The sequence below is a fragment of the Hevea brasiliensis genome, chromosome 7 (assembly GCF_030052815.1).
Source record: "Hevea brasiliensis isolate MT/VB/25A 57/8 chromosome 7, ASM3005281v1, whole genome shotgun sequence".
In the NCBI taxonomy this organism is placed as follows: domain Eukaryota; kingdom Viridiplantae; phylum Streptophyta; class Magnoliopsida; order Malpighiales; family Euphorbiaceae; genus Hevea; species Hevea brasiliensis.
Genome location: NC_079499.1, coordinates 4,602,191 through 4,623,629, shown reverse-complemented (window position 1 = coordinate 4,623,629; position 21,439 = coordinate 4,602,191). Strand labels below are relative to the sequence as shown.

At 34.9% G+C, this 21,439-nt stretch overlaps 3 protein-coding genes and 1 non-coding gene across 5 annotated transcripts; 2 read left to right on the top strand and 2 right to left on the bottom strand.

Moving 5' to 3' along the window:
• Positions 1-748: 748 nt before the first annotated feature.
• On the bottom strand, positions 749-5,123 carry LOC110655652 (hypothetical protein At1g04090). Of its 2 annotated transcripts, none has more exons than XM_021812068.2 (2): positions 4,816-5,123; positions 749-2,677 (listed from the first exon to the last, which is right to left on the bottom strand). In XM_021812068.2, the coding sequence occupies exons 1-2, from the start codon at positions 4,916-4,918 to the stop codon at positions 1,071-1,073; spliced, it is 1,710 nt and encodes a 569-aa protein (XP_021667760.2). In that variant the 5' UTR covers positions 4,919-5,123; the 3' UTR covers positions 749-1,070. The 2 variants fall into 2 exon arrangements, with proteins under 2 accessions (XP_021667760.2, XP_021667761.2); XM_021812069.2 differs by lacking the exon at positions 4,816-5,123 and adding an exon at positions 4,178-4,326.
• Positions 5,124-7,413: 2,290 nt separating this feature from the next.
• On the top strand, positions 7,414-9,512 carry LOC110655651 (uncharacterized). Its single transcript, XR_009150002.1, has 3 exons — positions 7,414-8,440; positions 8,551-8,722; positions 8,873-9,512. It is a non-coding gene; the product is annotated as an uncharacterized LOC110655651 (transcript).
• LOC131181627 (uncharacterized) lies at positions 7,586-8,194 on the top strand. Its single transcript, XM_058150489.1, has one exon. The coding sequence runs from the start codon at positions 7,586-7,588 to the stop codon at positions 8,192-8,194; it is 609 nt and encodes a 202-aa protein (XP_058006472.1).
• Positions 9,513-9,636: 124 nt separating the features above from the next.
• LOC110655650 (nuclear transport factor 2) lies at positions 9,637-20,595 on the bottom strand. The gene is made up of 9 exons (XM_021812064.2): positions 20,186-20,595; positions 19,934-20,068; positions 14,140-14,491; positions 13,353-13,609; positions 12,852-13,032; positions 12,173-12,294; positions 12,021-12,089; positions 11,298-11,379; positions 9,637-10,115 (listed from the first exon to the last, which is right to left on the bottom strand). The coding sequence occupies exons 1-9, from the start codon at positions 20,222-20,224 to the stop codon at positions 9,970-9,972; spliced, it is 1,383 nt and encodes a 460-aa protein (XP_021667756.2). The 5' UTR covers positions 20,225-20,595; the 3' UTR covers positions 9,637-9,969.
• Positions 20,596-21,439: the final 844 nt, after the last annotated feature.

The window sequence follows — 21,439 nt, the reverse complement described above, 5'->3', positions numbered from 1 at the left end:
ATTATAATTTTATTAAAATATTTTCTATTAATAATATAAAGTATAAAATACTTATTTATTATAAAAAAAATTTAAAAACTTAAATTTATAAGATTTTTTCCTCAACAATAATAATGTATTATCTTATAACTACACTTTTAAAGTGGCTTAATTATTTTTTTTATTTTAATAATTAAATTCACAATATGATATAATAAATTAATAATTATATATTTATTTTAATAATATAATATATTAAATTAATAATTATATATTTATTTTATTGATAAAATAAATAATACAATATAATAAATTTATAATTTTATATTTATTTCAATAATAAAATAAATTATATGATATACAATCTTATTAGTCATTTTACATTTAACAGCAACAGCTAACATAATTTTATTAAACACTTAACATAGACTAGCTATCAACTAATAGTTACTAGTTACATCTAACAATTAAATCAAATATACCCTTAATTTTTCTTTAACTAGATTGACCCATTTTAATAAGTGCCCAAATACTAAAAAATATAAAAGTATTTTTTAAAAAATAAACAAAGCCTTAATATTTAAAGATATCAGACACATACATAAGGCAAATTAATTTTAAGAGATTGAGATATTCATTTTAATATGTATAGGAGGCTTTACATGGAAATGGAAGAATATTCAGTTTCAGCTGATGTTAAGGAAGCAAACAAATAGAAGATCAGAAGGAGATGACGAACAAACAAACAGAAGATCAGAAGGAGATGAAGAACAAACAAACAATCAAACAAATATATATATATATATAACTGAAATCACTATAGGACTGAACACTCTGCCCATTACAGCATAAATGGGTAGCTAAGATCTTCTTCTTCATTTTCCAGACCTCTATCCACCATACAAATCTGCTAACTTCTTCTTCCCCTTTAAGAAACAACTTTAACCAGAAGGAAACCAATACTGATATCTTAAAAATTCCTATACAATAATGAGACATCTACATAAATGGTACAAGCCATGGGATTCAAAGATTCTCTAACAGTGTAATTGGAGCAGTGAAGGAACAAGAGAGACGACAGTATGCATTACCTAGCCTCTTTCATCTCCCACCCAATTATTCTTTTCCTTAGGTCCAGTAGGACCTTCTTCCCCATAAAGCTCCACTGGAAGCTTATAAAATATGTTCTCCACAGAATATCTAAGCATCATAGGCAAAAGGTTAATGATCTTATCTAGCTCATTCCTTGAATTGTAGACAATTTTTGGACCCCATTCTCTCATATATTGCAACCAATTAGGCTCAATGGAAAAATCACCTCCTATATACTCAGCTGCAACGATTTCATAATTGGTGCTTGAATCTACATACAAATTACTACGAGCTGCATCATTCCTTATTCCAATCCCAAGTTTTGCAGACCCCTGCATGTAGGTCCCGGGATGAGGATAGCTTGCGTGTCCGCTTTTTGATGAATAAACAATAGGTTTATTGCCCTCTGTGTACTCCAAGTCATAAGCCTCAACCCATTCACCACCACTGTGCTGAGAGAAATACATACTCAACAGCTCTCCAGTAAAGTTGCATATTCGGAGAGTGAAATGTTCCCAGTCACACACATGCTGCCCAATCTTGCTAAGGGCAACATTTACAGGTCCAACTTTAAGAGTAGCTGGTCCATTGAACGGGCAAAATACCCACATCACAATATCAGTGAAAGTCCCACCAAGCGCAGGCTTCACATGAACGTATAGTTTTGCACTTTCCAAATTTCCCAATTTGACAGTATCTCTGCGATCATCACTAGGCAAATCTATCCAAAATGCCCCATCATTTGTCCCGCCCACAGGCAAATTAGAGCCACTAGCATCGATGGTTTCACCTGTCAAGTCACCAGCTTTATATAAAAGTGCTCCATTTTTGAAAAACCACGAAACAGAAGATGGTAAGTAGACCTCGTCAGGATGAAAGAAAACTCTTGGCCCATAGTGACTGATGAGTGCATGGATCTGTTCAAGATTTGGCATGCTATGTAATTCAGGATTTGAATTCCTCAAGCATACAATACTGAGGTTCTCTCCAGACATCCAGTTGCTACTGCAGAAAAATGTGCCAACTGAAACACCTCTTCCCATTGTTCCTCGATGGCTAGGTCTTGTGCTCCAAACTTGAAATGGAAAAGTTGAAATTTTGGAACAGCAAGTAAGAATTGGGCGATAAGCTTGACATTCATCTGTCAGGTCTGCTCTAACACACCTCACTTCATCCACATCTGGCTTCTCTGGGTTCCCAGTAACTAAATAGCCCAAAGGTTTATAACCTTCAGGAGGTTGAGGTAGCCAGAAGAAACCACATCCATCATAGTTTTCCTCGCTTCCATCATATGAACTCCAGATTAATGTATAATCAAGGGGCTTTTCAAGAGCAGGAGAATTGATAGGCCTGCCAAAATTAGTCCCTTCTGTATCAGAAAAGGTAACCTCCCTAGCCACAAGGAGAAAACCTCTAAAGGGCTTATTGTTAAATTGGCAGTGGTGACCAAGACTATAAAATCCATCAGGCACTCCCACGGGTTTGTAGAATGACACAACTTTCTTCTTGTCCCGTGAAAGATTGCAGGTCCAAATCAACTCAAACCTGCAGACTTTAACAACTTCAATTGCCCCAAGATTTATCCTTCCAGAAGCAAATCCTTCGCCTAAAGATAAACATATAATTTAAATTTTCAAACATACAAGAAATTAACACAAATAGCCAGAAAACAGAAAAGATTAAGTAAAACTAAACTTGAGGCTCATAGGATTCATCAATATTTTATTTCACCATTCTTTGTTTTCAAATCTAAAGCATATAATACTGTGGTAGATTTTTGAGATATGAACTCTAAACATATATGACAATAAAATCCAAAAGGGCACAAAAGAAAAATTTAAGACTGCCCTAGTTTTGTTTCACATAACAATAATAATTATTCAAGATGGCAAACATGATTATTGATACATAACAACAAAAAAAGAGAATTTCAGCGTTTTCTCCAATAAACAAGAGTAAAGAAACCATCAACACTGTCTGTCACTCTCTCTTCTTTCTTCGGTTATGTGACACAAAACAGCACTTCATCTTGTTGTATCACCAAATATTATATTCAAGTTAACAAAAGGGACTCAGCTGCATTGATTTTAAGAAGAATATTCTACACAACTTTTCTCCTTTTACCAAAACATGCAATAGAACGAAAGCAAAAAGAATCTTGCAAAATACATTATTAAAACAGAAAAGGAGGAGGGAAAAAAAAAAAAAAGAAAACAGAGAACAAAAGGAGGGGGTGTCATTACTTGTAAAGGTTCATAGATGATTTCAGCAAAGATAAATAAAAGTAGCAATGACACAACAGAAACAGGCAACCATATCCGTTTACATTGGGGAAAAAAAGTGAAGCAAATGCACGATATCTCAGTAACTATATTTCATGCAATCCTTCATATATTACAACGCAACAAAAGTCCTACAAAGCCACAATACAGATATACATAAGGATAATACAAAATCAACAGCAAGGGCCCTGACATGATGAAGAACTTCCAGAAAAAGGTAACATAAATATCTCTAGTTCATATTTTGCCCAAAAAACCAAAAGAAAAAACCTTGGACCATAGAATTTTATTAATCCAGTTATCTGAAACAAAAATGTATCAGGATAAACCAAATTCAACTGTGGTATAGCCACCCATATGTGACAAGAAAGTTTGAGAAATGAGTTACACCAAAGATCTCTAACTCATATTTTATTAACTGGAGAGAGGAAAAAATAACGGCCCTGGAGCTTAGAAGTTACCAATCATGCTATTTGAAATAACAAGTATGCAATAGGAACAACGAAAGCAGTAGATCCAGATTGCAGAAAGAAAACATCATATAGTTTCTAGGGTGACATCCTTCGCAAGAAAACGCAAGGACTAAAAGAAAAAGAGTGAGAAAATAACAAATAAGGAATAAAGACCATACAGTGAAGTTCCTACAAGGAATAGCATATATTCTGCTTAACTAGCTCTTTATTCTGCAACAACTATGTGAACAAAAAATCAAAATGGCATATGCTCATGCAGCAAAGTTTGAAACAAACTCAAATTCCATAAACCATACAAAATCAAATTCCATAAACTATGAGCCAAAAGAATTAAAAGAAATCACTCAAAACCTTTTTCCTCCATGGTTCCATCCACCTCACTCGAAGAACAGTTGACAACGCGTGTGTATATATATATATATATATATGTTGAAAATTACCGGAAGCAAAGAAAGTCAATCAAGCTGGTTACTTTATTCAAAGTATAGCAGCTGGCAATTGTGCAAGAACTGTTATCGTCCTCTTTTAAAAAAGCCAACCAACAGAATAGACCTCCATCCACAAAACAAGGTCCACCTCAACCGAAAAACGATACATATCGATATGAAAGGACAAATCAACCAGGGCCCATTGTGCATGAGAGATTAAACATCAGCAATTAAGCACAAGATTGATCCAGAACTTCAAGCGGCTCAGAACAAAAAAAAAAAAAGTGTTTCTGGTAATGCAATAAAAATTTTCAACAAAACAAATAGATAATCCACAAGAAGCATTAGAAAGTTAGACATGAAGAGAAAAAACCAAAACTGAACCCCTGATCCATCTTCAAATGCAGAGGCTGTGACAAAATCCAACAGCCCAGAAACACCCATCAACCATACAAAGCAAAAATCGACAACCCATCACTAACCCATTAAGATTGGGAACCGAACTATGATAATTAAAATGAAAGAAAAAAGAAAAGAGCATGTTGATGAAAAACGAGGTACCTGGAGGCCAATCTGGGAGAGGAGCAGGGAGAGAGAAGTAGTCAGGTTCAGATTGCAACAAATTGTCGATTCTCTTCCAATGGAAACACTTGCACCCAAACATCTCCTCGTCCGCTTCACGGTATTGTCAGAGGGACAAAGAATCCCCCCTTAAAAAGCGTGTAAAATCAAATATTGTATCTATGGGGTGAGTGTCTGGCAAGAGACTGGACATGGATCTTGTATAATTCCGAATTAGAAAGATTACATATTGGAAGGTCCTCTGAAAAGGAAAGGAGAAGGCTGATTTTTGGGGCCCTCTTGAATCTTATTTATCAATAAGTTGATCTATGCAGGTTGATGGCTTCGGTTGTCCTCTTCAAAAGCTTCTTTCTTTATTAAAATAAAAAAAGCAATAAAAAAAATTAAAATAAAATTTATTAAAAAAATATTATAACCAATAAAAATACAATTCTCATGTTATGTCAGACTCCTGATCTGATAAAATAAACGACCTAATTTTTTCCGAGAATTCTTTAACTCCAACATAATGCCTTTCATCAAAACTCTATCTACAATAACACAGGTTTTAAATTAAAAGTTGATTGATTGCTGGAAAATAAAATGAGTTTTTGTGCAGGAAATGTAAAGGATCGCTCTTGAAAAGTAAAGAGTTGCATTTGGAAATTAAAGATTTCTCATTAAAGATTGCATTTGGAAACTAAAATCGCTCCATTGCTGAAAATTAAATGATTGTGGAGGAAATATAAATTAAGTGCTCTTGAAAATCTAAATTGCTTTCTATGAAATTGCATAACTCTGTGCGAAAAGTAAAACAGAACCTGGAGTATAAAAAAATTAAATCGATTGCACTTGAAATGAAATTGATTGATTGATTGCTTGAATTACAAATTAGAAATACTTAGAATTAAAATGCTTTGACTGAAATTGAAATTAACAACTGAACTAAGCTAGGAATTGAAATTGGTCGATGAACTGAAATTGAAATTGAGTAAGACATTATACTGTCCGCGTTGTTGATTGGATTGGAGTAGGGAGCTTCAATGCTGTACCTGATACTCTATTCTCCTTGATGTTATCTCTATTGCGCTTTACCACTACTGCATTTGGTCACAATTGGCTCACGTTCAAGTAACCACCTTTGAAAGCACATTCGCATTGTGTAAATTGTGCAACTATTCTGCACTTTCAAGTTTCAGTAACAGCAATTGCATCTTGAAAGTTCCAAAAATGCTCTTTGCTTCTTCAATTCCATGGGACTGGATCTTGGGTTTTAAATAAATAGGTTGCTGATTTGGGCCATTGTTATTGGATTTTGGGGTGAAGGGGTTATGGATTCTGAGCTATGGGCCAGGTGGCACTTGGACTTTTTACATTTTTAATTAATTTTAATCTTGAAACCCATAAATTAAATAAATCCAAGATAAAAATTAATAGTGTAATCAGGTTTTTTTGGAAATTAATTTATTTTTCTTTTAAAATAAAAGATTAAGTTATGATTTTTCATTATATTTTGAGGATTAAATTGTAAATTATTTTAAATATAATATGAAAAAGGTGAGGAAAAATTATGATAATTTAAGTCTATGCATTTTATAATTATTAATAATTCAATCTTTATATTTAAAAAATATATTATTTGGTTCCCTAATTTTAATTCCTTTAGACATTTAAGTCTTTTTGTTGGTCGTTAGTATTTAAAATAAATTATTATTTAAATCATAAATATTTTAATTATTTATAGTTTAATCCTTTATTTTTTAATTATTTATAGTTCTTTTGATTCCTCTAATTTATCTTTTTTTATTTTTTTTAATTGTGTTTCTCTTTTCTATTAAGAAATAAAAGTATAAAATAAAAATATAAATAATTGTATCATTCATGAATTAAATAATAATTTATTTAAAACATTAAGAAGGGATTGATTTAGTTTATAAGTCAATGAAATTTATAAGTAAAATTTAATATTTGATTAAACTTATAAATTAAAATTTATTTGAAAGAAATCAAAAATTATGAGTAAGATACTATTTATTCATAATTTATTTATTTATTTTAAATTTATATTTTAATATATAAAAAAATATATTATCATAATAATTTTTAAATTATTAATATTATTTTAACTTTATTCTTTTTTTATTATTTTGACAAAATAATTAGATTTTTTAAATACTTTTTAAGTTAATTTTAAGTAATTTTATTAAATAATTAATTAAAAAATATATTTTAAATCAAAAATTAAAACCTCTACATGTGAAAATAAAAAAAATGACTAAGAGTTAATTATAAAATACATCAGAGCACTAAAAATAATATTTCTTCTATTATGAAAAAGTAAATATTTTCTATAATATAGAGGATATATGGAAAATGTACATTTTAATAAATAGTAACATTGGCAAGAGAGGGCACCGCGTGTACGGCCACAAGGCAAAGTGGAATGTTAAAACAAAACGTGTCAAAAATAGAAGAATGGAAATTCCATGTTCAACGTGCCTCCAACAAACGAGGGAGCCAAACCCACGACACAACTAGTCCCTACGATCCCTTCTCTTCAACTTCATTATCCAACAGGATACGCCTCTTCCTCATCATTCCGGCCTCTTTCTACTTGCCAACTTGAACAAAACAACAAACCTGATATTTTTCTTCCTTCTCCTCCACCTCACAATTCTTCTACCGAAATTCCATATCAAACATTTTTTTCGCTTTTAATAATCACCACCTATATAATATTTCTCATTCTCAATATCGTTTGTCTCTCTCAATGGCTCTGAAAATGCTGCTAAGAAGCTCTTCAACACCGGTTCTTGGATCCCTTCTCTCATCTTTCTCAGACACTCCTAACAGTCTTGATACCAAAAAGCACTACTCCATTCACCACCAAACCTTCAGTAGCAGTAGGTCTCCTTTTCACCAAAATGGCTGTCTCCATCTCAACACTGTCTCTTGCAACTCCTCTCCCATCTCTCCTTCTATTGCTGAATTCTCTGACTATTCCCTTAAAGGTCTTCGTCGAGCTCAGTCTGAAGGTAACCTTGAAGGACTGGCTTATGTTTCTTGCAGTAATAAAGAAGAATGCCCAAATTCAAGCCTGCCCAAGAAGGTTTCAGCCAGACAAAAGTGTTTGATGTTAGAAACTATACCCTCGTTTTCGCTCTGTAATTTGAGAGGTCGCTATGAAGAAGAGGATGATGAGGATTATGATGGGAGTAACTTAGCAGACGAGGAAGAGAGAAAACAAGTGGAAGCAAATGCGGCAAGGGAAAGTGCTCCCATTGGCTTAGGTAATAAGATGGAGAACATGATTTTGAGTGAGCAAGTGGGGGTACTTGCGGATGGCAGCTTGAATGTGGGTTTTGAATGGGAAAGATGATTGATGATTAGTGAAGAAATGTATCTTGCAAGACGGCTAGGAATTGATGGTGGTAGCAATAATGGAACTGGCGGCGGAGGTGGTTCTGGCGGCAAAGGCGATGGTGGTGGTGGTGGTGGGGAATTTCATTGGGGAGGTGGAGATGGTGGAGATATGGGTGGCACAGAAGAGTATTATAAGAACATGCTGCAGGAAAATCCTGGCAACTCCTTGTTTCTGAGGAATTATGCACAATATCTGTATCAGGTGAGTCCTGTTCATTTCCATCGCCCATTTATATTAGTGCCTACCTAGCCAGAATCCTGTCAAATCCAAAGCTAGATTGCTTGTTCAATAAAACCACGATTATTTTCCAGTCAAAGGGAGATCTTCAAGGCGCAGAAGAGTATTACTCACGAGCTATTTAGCAGATCCTAAAGATGGTGAAGTTCTATCACAGTATGCGAAGTTAATATGGGAGTTGCATCATGATCAAGAAAGAGCTTCAACCTACTTTGAAGGGGCAGTTCAAGCTTCTCCTGAAGATAGGCAAGTGTTTCTTAGGAAGATGTTGAGATTAAGCCTCTCTCTCTCTCTCTCTCTCTACATATATATATATATATATATATATATATATATATATATATATATATATAATTGTACTTTAACTTAAATTTAGTTTGAATTGTTGTTTTACAGCCATGTACATGCAGCCTATGCAAGATTCCTATGGGAAACAGAGGAAGATGATGACGAGTGTAACGCGCCAAGAGATTTTGATGCCATGCCCCACATTTCCATCAAGACCTAATGACTTCTACTGGTTCTTGATGGCAAGAGTGAGCGGCAGCACACAGACATTGTCAGGAGGGGTATGTTGGAGAAAATGAGCAGCAGTGCATAACTCTTACGTGCCATGACACACACTGAGATATTCCTTTTCCCAATTGCGATGCAGTTATAAATTAATGTTTGATATAGTTATACGCTGATTGGAGAGTCCTTACAGCTTGCCACAGCGTAAATCTGACACCTTGTGATGATTTCAATATTGGAATAAACTTGATGGACTCGCCGTGAAAAAGTTCTATGTATTTGGCTAACGATCGAGTCACAACCAAGTCACCTATGAAACAACCCTGACCATACAGAACTTTGAAACAATGATGCAGAGCTAAGGAAGATTATGTTCAACCACAAATATCCAAACCCAGAATTTCATTTTAATCATCTAAAAACTATCTGACCCCATCCCCAATCTTTTACCTCAGTTTATGGCATTCCTCTTCAATGAATTCCAGAACTTGATTTTAAATTAAACGTCTTGGATTAGAACTGACACTTGTGTGAGTGGATTACCACCAATTATGTTGAATGACCATTGGATAGAAACTATTTAACAAAAAAAAAAAAAGTGCCCAATTAAGGAGATAGACATGAAAATCCATATACAGGAACGCAGATTTTTAAATCAAAAAGAGCCTTTTATAACCCATAAAACCAACATATCACATTCCCTCAACACAGCTTAAATTAACCAAAATATCCCACTCGAATTGCATATAAAAAACATTCAAGGGGATCAGAAGTGCAACTATACCATCAGGCACAATAACATTAATAAGATATCCAACACATGTGAAACACACCTCAACACGTACACGTTGAAAGGAAAATATTCAATCATGTATGAATTAACTCAAAACCTTGTATCCTCTTTAGATCAGAAATCATGGCTTGAGGCCTGAGTGCTTCCTGCCTGTGCACACCCTTGTTTCCCAATAATAACCTTTCTCCTATCGTGTACCACGCTGATAGAAATCATTGCCTCTTGCTCTGGTGTAGTCACCACCATCTTGATTGCTTCCCCTGCCCGAACTACGAGCACCAAAACGCCCCCTTGGCGCATCGATTTGGTAACCGATTCTGCCTCTTCCCCTTCCTGCTCATAGAAATTCAAATAGAAGCTCAGTCTCAACAGAGCATAAAATAAGCAAACTCATTTTGCACATATAGTCTGACTATGCCATGTATAAACATAATCTCTATTTTAAGCATACCATTAAACGCAGGGGATATGGGAAGAGATAACATGAACAATGCCTTTAAGACACAACATGTAAGCCAAAAACCCAGTACTCAGAAACAAACTAGTAATTGAACTTAAAACCCAAGAACATTGGTTTCTGCACTAGTTCCAGTGTAAATCGCTTTCTGCAGAACAGCCTATAATACTATCACCACCACTGCCAGCTCAGTCATAGAGGTTACCATACAGCTATAAAAATTATTTCCTCCATTATGTTGCACCTCCATAATTGTGGTCACTGCTATCAGAACAATATCAATGGCATCAAAATTTTCATTGCCTTCTCCATTTTCTGCAATCATTCTTGCTATCCTGTTTCAAGCAGTATATTGCATTTGTTCAAATTTTATTTTTTCATTCATTCAACTCCCAAGTCCCAACTGTTTATGACCTTAAAAGCTAAAATACCAGAAACTCAATAAAAGAGGCCTAATGGTAAGGGGCTAGAGTGCATTCATATAAATGCTTGTAATATGAGGCCATTTTTTCATTAAGTGCACTCATGAAGAATTTAGGTTAGTATATAGGTTTAGCTTTTGACATTAATACTCAATGATCAATGTTTTCAAGGCTGCAACTTGAAAGACTACATCAATAATTAACATACATATTGGTCAGTCCTACAGATTAACAACAAAAGAAAAAAAAAAGCCACACAAATGATTACCATGAATAAAGATTACTAGATCCATGCATCCTTATTGATAATGATCAAATGAACAGACTTATTGCATGAAACCTATATCCATATATAAGCTCTAAAGCCAAGTTCTTTATCATAGAAACTGTATTTGAAATTGTTCACTGACAAACCACTTCAAAAGTATCATGCGCCAGAAGGATGATAAAACTGATAAACTGAAGAGTGTAACTAGCACACACAATCAATAAAACCAAAGAATTTATGAAAAAAAATGCGTATCTCAAAGTATCAGAAAACAAAGAAAATTATGTGAATGCAGAAGGATTAAAAACACATGCATATTATACCATAGGACCACAATCATAAACGTGGAAACAAATTTATGAACATACTTCCTCCTCGAGAAGCAATGCTACTGTTTGGTCTTCGCTCCTCAATGTAGACTTGCCTTCCAGCCAGCAGTATTGGAGATGCCTATTTTGGGAACAAGATTAGGTCAAATTTATATATATCCAAAATACTTAATTAAAAAAATATAAATGCTTCAAGAAATGGTAAAAAACAAAAAATAAAGATAAGTATTGAAGTCTTGAATTATCATTCTGAAGCCTTCCATTTGAGTCCCTTAGGTTTTAAAAATTAATTAAAATGAACAAAATTTCAGAATCCATCTAGCAAAAATAAAAATCTCATAATACAAAGGCAGTAAGGGTTTTCTTGAAGCACAAACATGGATTCAATTATTATTATTTTCCCCACAGGACATGGAACATTCCAGTGATGGGCTGCTACCATGTTTGACACATGCCAATAGCAAATCCAAATATCACAATAATAATAATAATAATGGCAATTTTGAAAGGATGATACAGAAATTGTCATGACATGGCCCAACTCACCAAAATAGCCATCAAGGATTAAGCAAAACCAGAAAATGAATCTAATGAATAAGAAAACAACAAATAAAAGTTCATGGACATAGATAAAATAAAGCTAAGGAAAGACAAAAGAAATCACAATAAATAACACCAACAAATGCATATATAGTCAGGAAGCATATATTAAGAGAAAGAAAAAGAAAGGGGAAAAAAACTTCATAAGATATAACATCAGACCTTGATCGCATTTTGAACACTGGCAAGGTCTTCAAACTCAACGAAAGCATAGCACACACCAACCACATCCTGTAAGAATAAATTGCTATTTCAGTTTATTTAAAGGTTATACAAGCAGGAACTTAGCAAGAAGAGAAGATAAAAAGATTCACCTTTCGATTCCGGATGAACACACCATCAGGCTTGATTCTGCCAAAGTTCTTAAATTCCTGCTCAACTTCCGCAGCAGTAACATTGGAGGGCAAGTTTCTCACATAGACAGATTTTGGTTCACCTGAACAGAAAGATGATCAAGAATCAACTTGGTGCTTCCACGTATCATGCGTATAGAAAAGCTTTCAAATAAGAAGTAAGATCATTCATACAAATTAAAGAGAGAGGAGGGGTGTTGCTGTTGTCCTTGTGCATGTGTGTGTGTGTGTGTGTGTGTGTGTGTGTGTGTGTGTGCGTGTTTTCCAAACCGCGCGGGGTAGGGAAGTTGGGGGGATCAGTTAAGGAAGAATCATCATGCATGGCAATCAAGTATGTACCCTCAAAAAGTTTGTTAGTTATTGTTTAGAAACAAAGCATAGAAGAAATATTTGCCATATATTCACATATTGTGGAAACAATTCAAAAAGCAAGATTTTGTCAGGATCATACATATGTGATATACGACCTTGCCCATCAACAGGTTCCAAAAAATTAGCCAGATTCTAGTGTATGATAAGCTCAGAAATCCAACGTTATATCCAATATTAAACTGGTAGAATGCACAACTCAACCATGCTCAGAAAAGCCAACCAAGGAAAAATGATACACACATCTTGAGAATAAAATCATGAACCCAACCTTCATCTAGCCCCAATCCTTCCTCAGTGGCTTCAAATCCAGATTCAGCCACATAAGACAATCCAGATTCTGATTGCTGAGCAGTGGGTGGTGGTACATGATTCCAATTAGATGTAGTTGGGGCACTCCTGTTAACAGATGGCTGAGTAGCAGCTGATGACTGCCCCTTAGCAACTCTTAACTATCATGTATAGACCAAAGAAAAGAAAATAAATTTTCTTTTTTTTTTTTCAAAGAAAAAAAAAAGCAACTGTGTCCTAACTAACTTGCAGCACTCAAAACATCACAAGAAATTAAAAAAAAATCTGATCATGCAGCTCTCTTCCTCAAATATTTTATGGCAAATACTCAAAACTTATTTCTGTTCCGTGACTGCAACTATGATTCTGTATATTACCTCTCCTCACATCAATGGAGTTGAAGAGCAGACAAATGAAAAGAGCCATAGACACATTTAAAACCAAGAAAAGCACATACAAATGAAATAGAATTGGAACATACTATAGAAGCATAAGTTTTCTTTGGAGGTTCTTCTACAGGTTCCTCCCGAGCAGCAGCTGGAGGATCTTGCACGACATTCATAACAGTTTGAAAAGAAGCAGGTGTGTCCTCAACAGGAGCTTCTTCAACTACAATTTCTGTCTCAAAGTCCTGTTGCTGCTGTTGCTCTGGGAGACTGTACTTGTCTACTGGATCATCTTCTATGTGAACTGAGTTCACAAACTCCCTGGCTTCTTCCTCCAAAACATAGTCGGAAACTACAAACTCAAATATTTTAACACATTAGAAAACAATAATCTGCATCAGTAAATGATACTGATAAATTAGATGCAAACAATGGTAAAGAAAAATTAAGACTTGGAGACCAAAAAGTGGGATTTTCAAGCAGGCACTTTTAATCGCGAAGTTTTCTCTGTTCTTTTTAATCAGTAGATCTGAACTTAAGGGTTGCTCCCACATCAGCCCTTCATCGCATTGATCTAATTATCTAAAGCCCAAAGGCAGACATACATACGATCTTCCATGCTAAGATTCAATAAACAAACTACATAAACAACAACAACTAAACCTTAATCCCACTTCTACCTATTATCAAAGGCTTGGACTAAACTAGTAATCTGAGCCAAAATCCATATGTCAACCATAAAAAAACCCATAAGCCTGCAGGCATGTCCATTCCATAATAGGTTTCATACATTATTATTTAAGTTAAACAGGGCTTTCAGGCACAACCAGTTAATTCCCAATGGAAAATCAACAAGTCCTTGAGACAGCATTAACAAAGTACCAGGTGGCTCTGGAAGAGGGCTAGAGGCATCCAGTTGTGCATCATGAGTGTCCTCAGATGATATAGGAGCATTATGTTGCTGGTATACATTCTCAGATGAGACGGGAGGTGGATGTTGCTGGTAAATGATTTCCTCATCAATGAACAGGAAGATATCATTAAGAACAAAGTAGCCCTTCTCCTGGGGAGCCAGGAAAAAGGTCTGCATAAATTTTCTCCTGCCACTGAAATCTTTGTTTTTAACAGAACCAGATATCATCACCAAAACACCCCCGTTCCAAGATTCAAGAGAATTGATGGTCTTGATCTCAATTGCAGTAAAATTTAGGGACATGACAAGAGTATGGATTTGCTGGAGAGAAATATAAACAGAAGAATAATGTAATAAATTAGTAATTTCAAGAATAAGCAAAGATAATGCCAAAATGAACACAGATATTGGGATACTGATTATCCCATTATTAGCTCAGAATCAGAAAGGAATCCAGAAGGTCTTGTCACTAAATTATAGGTTCAAGTGCTAAGACCTATGAAGAAGAAATACAACAGACAAATCCTATAATTTTTGGAGTTGAAAACTAAATCAAGATGTGATGACAATACATAAGTGTTTGTGACTTTGTGTACACGTGCATACGACCTTTTGCTAAAAAGTAAGTAAAAAAAAAAAGGCCAAACATTTTATAATTTTAGCAATATATTTGTAATTCCATAATAAATTTATAATTTTTTTTTTAGCATCTTACAACTTCAATGCAAAGCAAGAAAATCTGAAAAGGAACCACCCAAAAAGTCACAAAGAAACCAACCCGTCTACAGTTTACCGCAAAGGGAGAGACTAAATTTTCCTACTCTATGTTAAAAGCAAATCAAATCAGGCGCCGGAAAACAAAAACGGACAAAAAGAAAACTACTATGGACATGTTCATAAGCAAAACACATAAACAAACTGAAAGCATCACCAACTTCAATGTCACAATCCATCCAAAGAAGCCACAGAGGAAAACCATAAAAACTAAATTACATATATATCAAACCCAAAAAAATTTGTTGGGTAGAAAACAAGAAACTTGAACACAGTGCTAGCTGTATCAAGTAAATTACTAGAAAATAGAAAGTAAAGGACACAAACAAATTGGAGAAAGAGCACTGTTAAAAAAAATGTATTCAAATAAACAAAACAATGACTCTTATATAGCCACAAGATAACAATAAAATCAGAGAAATATGGCACTAACTGTAAGTGCTTTGACTCAACAAACTAAGAGAAATAATAGGAGACTAAACAGCAACAAATTGACTAAGTGGTGCTAACAGAAAACCACTAATGTTGAATCAGTCTTCAACACTCCCTCTTGATTCAAACTCACACAAAGCAAAACAGGAACAGAAGTGTGAATGTTTTTTGAGTGGGAGTGCTTTGGTTAGAACATCTGCAAGTTGTTCTTCAGTACTGCAATAATTTAGGACAATTTGCTCAGTTGCGACTAGCTCTCGAATGAAGTGATGACGGGTGTCTATGTGCTTTGTCCTCCCATGAAAAGCTGGATTCTTTGCCATCGAAATTGTGGACTTGTTATCTGAAAAAATCTCAGTTGCTCCCTCTTGTTCTTGACCAAGATCTTTCAGTAACCTCCGAAGCCAAATAGCTTGACAAGCTGAAGCAGTGGCAGCCATGTATTCTGCTTCTGACGACGACAAGGCTGCTGTTGGTTGTTTCTTTGAGCTCCAAGACACTGCACATGAGCCAAGAAAAAAAATCTGTCCAGAAATACTTCTTCTATCTTCAAGAGAATTGGCCCAATCGCTGTCTGTGAAACCTTTTAACTTGAAATCTGAATTAGCAGAATTAGCAGTATACCATAGACCAAAATTTTGAGTTCCTGCAACATACCGCAAAATTCTTTTTGCTGCTCCAAGATGAACCTTTGAAGGATTATGCATAAATCTAGAAACAACACCAACAGGGAAGGCTATATCTGGTCTTGTGTGACATAAATAAATCAAACCACCCACCAAACTTCTATAAAACTTCCCTTCCGCAGGTTCCGAACCGTCATTAATTTGCAATTTTTCACTCACATTCATTGGAGTGGCTGTGGAATTGCAATTTAACATCTTAAATCTTCTAAGAAGATCAATTGCATATTTTTTTTGAGATATAAAAATCCCATCTGCCGCTTGAATAATCTCCACCCCAAGAAAGTAATGAAGCTTTCCCAAATCTGTCATCTCAAAAGACTTCATCATATTCTCTTTAAAATCAAAAACAAGTGAAGAAGATGACCCCATGTAAATCATATCATCAACATAGAGACAAACCAATAACAGATCATTCACTTGTTTTTTAAGATAAAGAGTTGGTTCATTTTCACTTCTAACAAAACCAGAATTTCGAAAATAAGCATCAATCTTATCAGATCAGCGCGGCGCTTGTTTCAAGTCAGAAAGAGCCTTGCAGCTTATAAACTTTGCTCTCCTTGCCTTTGATTACAAACCCATCCGTTGTGACACATAAACTTCTTCCCGCAAGTCCCCGCTTAAAAACGCTGACTTCACATCAAATTGGAAAATGTGCCATTTCATTTGAGCTGCTAATGCTAGAGCAACTCGAACCGTTTCAAAACGCACTACAGGTGCGAAGGTTTCTTCGTAGTCAACACCGTACTGTTGGCGATACCCTTTGGCCACAAGACGCGCCTTATATTTTTGGATTTTTCCATCTGCTTGGTACTTTGTTTTGAATACCCACTATAAACCGATTGCTTCTTTTCCAGCAGGTAAGTCAACCAAATCCCAGATACCATTTCTTTCAATTGACACCATTTCTTCCTTCATTGCATTACACCACACCTCTTTTTCTGCTGCTTCTCCATATGATGATGGATCAACATTTGCGAACATTGCAAACTGAATTATGTCTCCTTCGTCATCAATAGCATCATCTTGAATTACTTCAAAATCTCGCAAACGAGATGATGGCTGAGTTTGACGTCTTGGCCTGGCCTCCAATTGCAAAGAACTTTGAGCATTTGTTATGACATGAGAATCAATGGGCACTTCTTTCTGAACAGAAATATCATCTTCAATCTGAATTCCAGCAGTTGGTATTTTTTGATTCTCACACCAATTCCAGTTAGCAAATTCATCAAACACTACATTCCTGCTAACAATTATTTTGCCACTAGTTGGATTGTACAACCTATAAGCCTTTGATTGAGATGAATAACCAACAAAAATGCATTTCTCAGATTTACAATCAAGTTTTTGACGATTTTGTTGGCTAATTAAGGTATAGGCTATACAACCAAAAATCTTCAAATGACTTACAGAAGGCTTCTTACCAGACCACACTTCAAAAGGAGTCTTATTCCAAACTGCTCTTGTAGGAGAAATATTTAACAAATAAATTGAAGTTGCAACTGCTTCTCCCCACAAGCTATTTGGAAGATTTTTTGCCTGTAACAAACTTCTGGCCATTTCAACAGTGGTGCGATTTTTGCGCTCCGCTATGCCATTCTGTTCCGGTGTGTAAGGAGTGGTCAACTCCCTGTGAATGCCATTACTTTCACAGAAATCTTTAAATTCTCCAGATAGAAATTCTCCTCCACGATCTGTGCGAAGAATTTTTAGGAATTGGCCACTTTGTTTCTCAACCATAGCTTTGAATTTTAGAAAATTCTGAAATGTTTCTGCCTTGCTATCCTGAAAATATACCCAACTGAAACGACTAAAATCATCAGTAAATAACAAAAAATATTGAGATCCACCAATAGATTTTGTTGGCATCGGTCCACACAGATCGGCATGTACGAGCTCAAGACATTTAGATGCTCTCCAAGACTTCCCAACCGGAAATGATTTTTTGCTCTGCTTCCCGAAAATACAGCCTTCACATAGCCCAAATGATTCAATTTTGGGTAAACCAAAAACCATTTCTTTTCTGCTCAACAATTTTAACCCCTTTTCATTGAGATGTCCATACCTTAGGTGCCACAAGGTAGAGTCATCTGGTTTACTGCCAGCAGCCAATCCACACCTCTCAACGCCGGAAACATCAAGTGGAAATAAATTATTTCGAGCCATGGGAATCGTAAAAATAATTTGGCCTGTTTTCTTTTCTTTAATTTCACAACAATCATTATCAAACAAGACCGAATATCCTCCAGTCATTAACTGACCAACACACAATAAATTATTCGCCAAGCTCGGAGCAAAATAAACATCATCAAGAAACTTTACATTACCATTTTGATTCCGAATGGCAATAGTACCTCTTCCTTCCACTTTGATTTCATGATCATTCCCAAGCTTTACTTCTGTCTTAAAGCTTTCATCAAGTTGTTTGAATGCAGATTTTTCACCAGACATGTGGTGTGAACTGCCGCTATCGACGTACCAAACTTCCGTTGCCACATTCACCATATGTTCTTTAGCCATGAATAGCTTTTCTTCAACCTCCGCTTCTGCGTAGTTCGCTTTCTCCTTCCTTTTTAGCTTCCAACAATCTGCTTTCACATGGCCATAACCTTTACAATAGTAGCACTGAACATTACTTTTGTACTGTTTTTGTTCATCACTGGACTGCCGATAATCAGCTTGTTCATTGGACCTTCCTCTGCCTCTGCCTTTACCACTTGCTCTACCACTGCGACCTCCTCTATTGGACTCCTTGCCTCTACCAGATGAAGAAGAAGCTTTGGCTTGAAAAGCTTTTTCATCCACTTTACCAGATGATCTGCTGTTCATTCTTGCTTCATGAGACTGCAAAGACCCTTTCAAGTCATCAAAAGAAAGAGTAGTCAAATCTTTTGATTCCTCAATTGCAACTGCAACATGATCAAATCTAGGAGTTAAACTCCTTAGAATTTTTTCAACCACAACTTGGTCAGTAATCTTTTCAGAATACGACCTCAACTGGTTCACAATTGTGGAAACTCTAGACATAAAAACTTGTATCGTCTCATCTTCTTTCATCAACAAATTCTCGAAGTCACGGCGTAGTGTTTGGAGCTTAACAGTAACTGCTTTGCTCGTGCCTTGGTACTCTTTCTGTAGAATTTCCCACGCCTCTTTAGCAGTACTCGCCGCTGAAATTCGACCAAAAATTTCTTCACTAACAGCTTGCTGTATGCTGTAAAGGGCCTTATTATCCCTTTTCTTATTCTCTTTCAATTTTGTCGCATCAGTATCAGGATCTGCAAAACCTGTTTCCACCAAATCCCATAATTCTTGGGATCGAAAAAGTGTTTTCATTTTAATGCTCCAGAAGTCATATTTTTCACCATTAAAAATGGGTATGAGTGGTTGCAGAGAAGCTGAGACACCATTCATAGCCATAAGCTAAATTCCTGTTGTGTTTCACTCCCTCACGTGTTTCTCTCGTACTCTCTATTTGAACTCACACTAACCCAAACAAGAACCGTACAGGCTCTGATACCACAATGTTGGGTAGAAAACAAGAAACTTGAACACAGTGCTAGCTGTATCAAGTAAATTACTAGAAAATAGAAAGTAAAGGACACAAACAAATTGGAGAAAGAGCACTGTTAAAAATGTATTCAAATAAACAAAACAATGACTCTTATATAGCCACAAGATAACAATAAAATCAGAGAAATATGGCACTAACTGTAAGTGCTTTGACTCAACAAACTAAGAGAAATAATAGGAGACTAAACAGCAACAAATTGACTAAGTGGTGCTAACAGAAAACCACTAATGTTGAATCAGTCTTCAACAAAATTTTTTTTTAGTTGGGTGAAAGATTCCATTAATCCAAAAAGAAGGATACCAGCATTGTAGAAGCAGACTCGCTTGAATCTCCATCAACACGAATCATGGTGCTGGCATCAGCGTAGAATTGATGAACAAGATCAGGATGTTGTTGAAGCACCTGATAGTACTGTCCTACAAAGTAAGACCCGACCTGCCAAAAAAAAAAACAAAAAATTGTGCCTTTTCGGGTCAACCTTTTTGGGTTTTAAACTGAAAACCAGTACATCTCTACAGTGATGGATCATTCTCCTGCTCGAAAACGAATTACCTGAACAGCGCTAACAGGTGCTGGAAATGGACTCGCCATTATTATTATTATTATTATTATTTTCTAAAAAAATTGCTTTTGCCGCCACAAAAGCGCGCAGCGAAGAAGATCAAAAATTCAAAATAGCAGGCTAGATGATGATGATGATTGACGATGATGGGGTCACAGATCCAAGAGTATGTGTTTTATAAACCCACGAGAATTAGGGTTTATGATAAATCTTGGGTTTTTGTATTTAACCAATACTTTCAGATTTTCAAACGCACAAGCAGAGAGAGGGTTTTGCACAGAGAGGGAGAGAAGATTGACTGAAGAATAGAATCCTGAGAGAGAAGCAGAGGAAGTGATAGATCCACGAGAGGTAGAGGGCGTGCAGGCGTGTGTTATGATTCGTTAATAGAAAAGCATCTTACTAGGGATGAGCGCATGAAATCATAATTGTAAATATTGTAGAGTTGGTATTGAATCAGAACCGTCCATGACACAGAGATTAGATTAGAACAAATTCTGTATATAGGGGAGAGGTAAGTCAAAATTTGCAGTGTAATAAAGTCGTAAAATCGAAGGGTTGAGAAAGTAGACACGTTGCAAAAGAGAAGGAATCTGTGCGAGTCGTTGCAATCTTCAAGCAAACTTAGAGAGTCAGAGTCTCAGTGGGACACAGACAACTGTAAGAATTTTATTAACAGAACAGGCAGAGTTGGATGTTATTGATAGTAATTTTAGTATATAAAATATTTTGAAAATTAAATTAAATAATAATTATATATTATAATTATTTTTAAAATAAAAATAAAAATAAAATTTCTTTTTTTAATTTTTAAAAATTAATGTATAATTAACTATTCAAATTAAATAAGTTAATTCTTTAAATTATTAAATATTGATTTTCAATATTTTGAATTAATGAATAATTAATTTTAAATTAAAAATTAAAAAAATAGTTGCAATCCTCAGTTAGCAATCATTACTATTGCCATATGATTTAAGAAGAGAATTGTATATTTATAATTTTAATTGACTTAATTGTAATTGTAATCAAATTTTTAAATTAGTATAAAATCAATAAAATTAAAAGATTAATTAATTAAAAATAAAAATAAATGTAAATATTTAAATTATTAGTCATTATAATTATAACATATAAATTTTCACAATTCGTGTTTGTGCGTGTGATTTATCTGTCAATAAAAAAAAAAAGACGATTGAGTCAAAATAAAAAGGAAATGAGTGTCGATATGTGGCACGTATCTA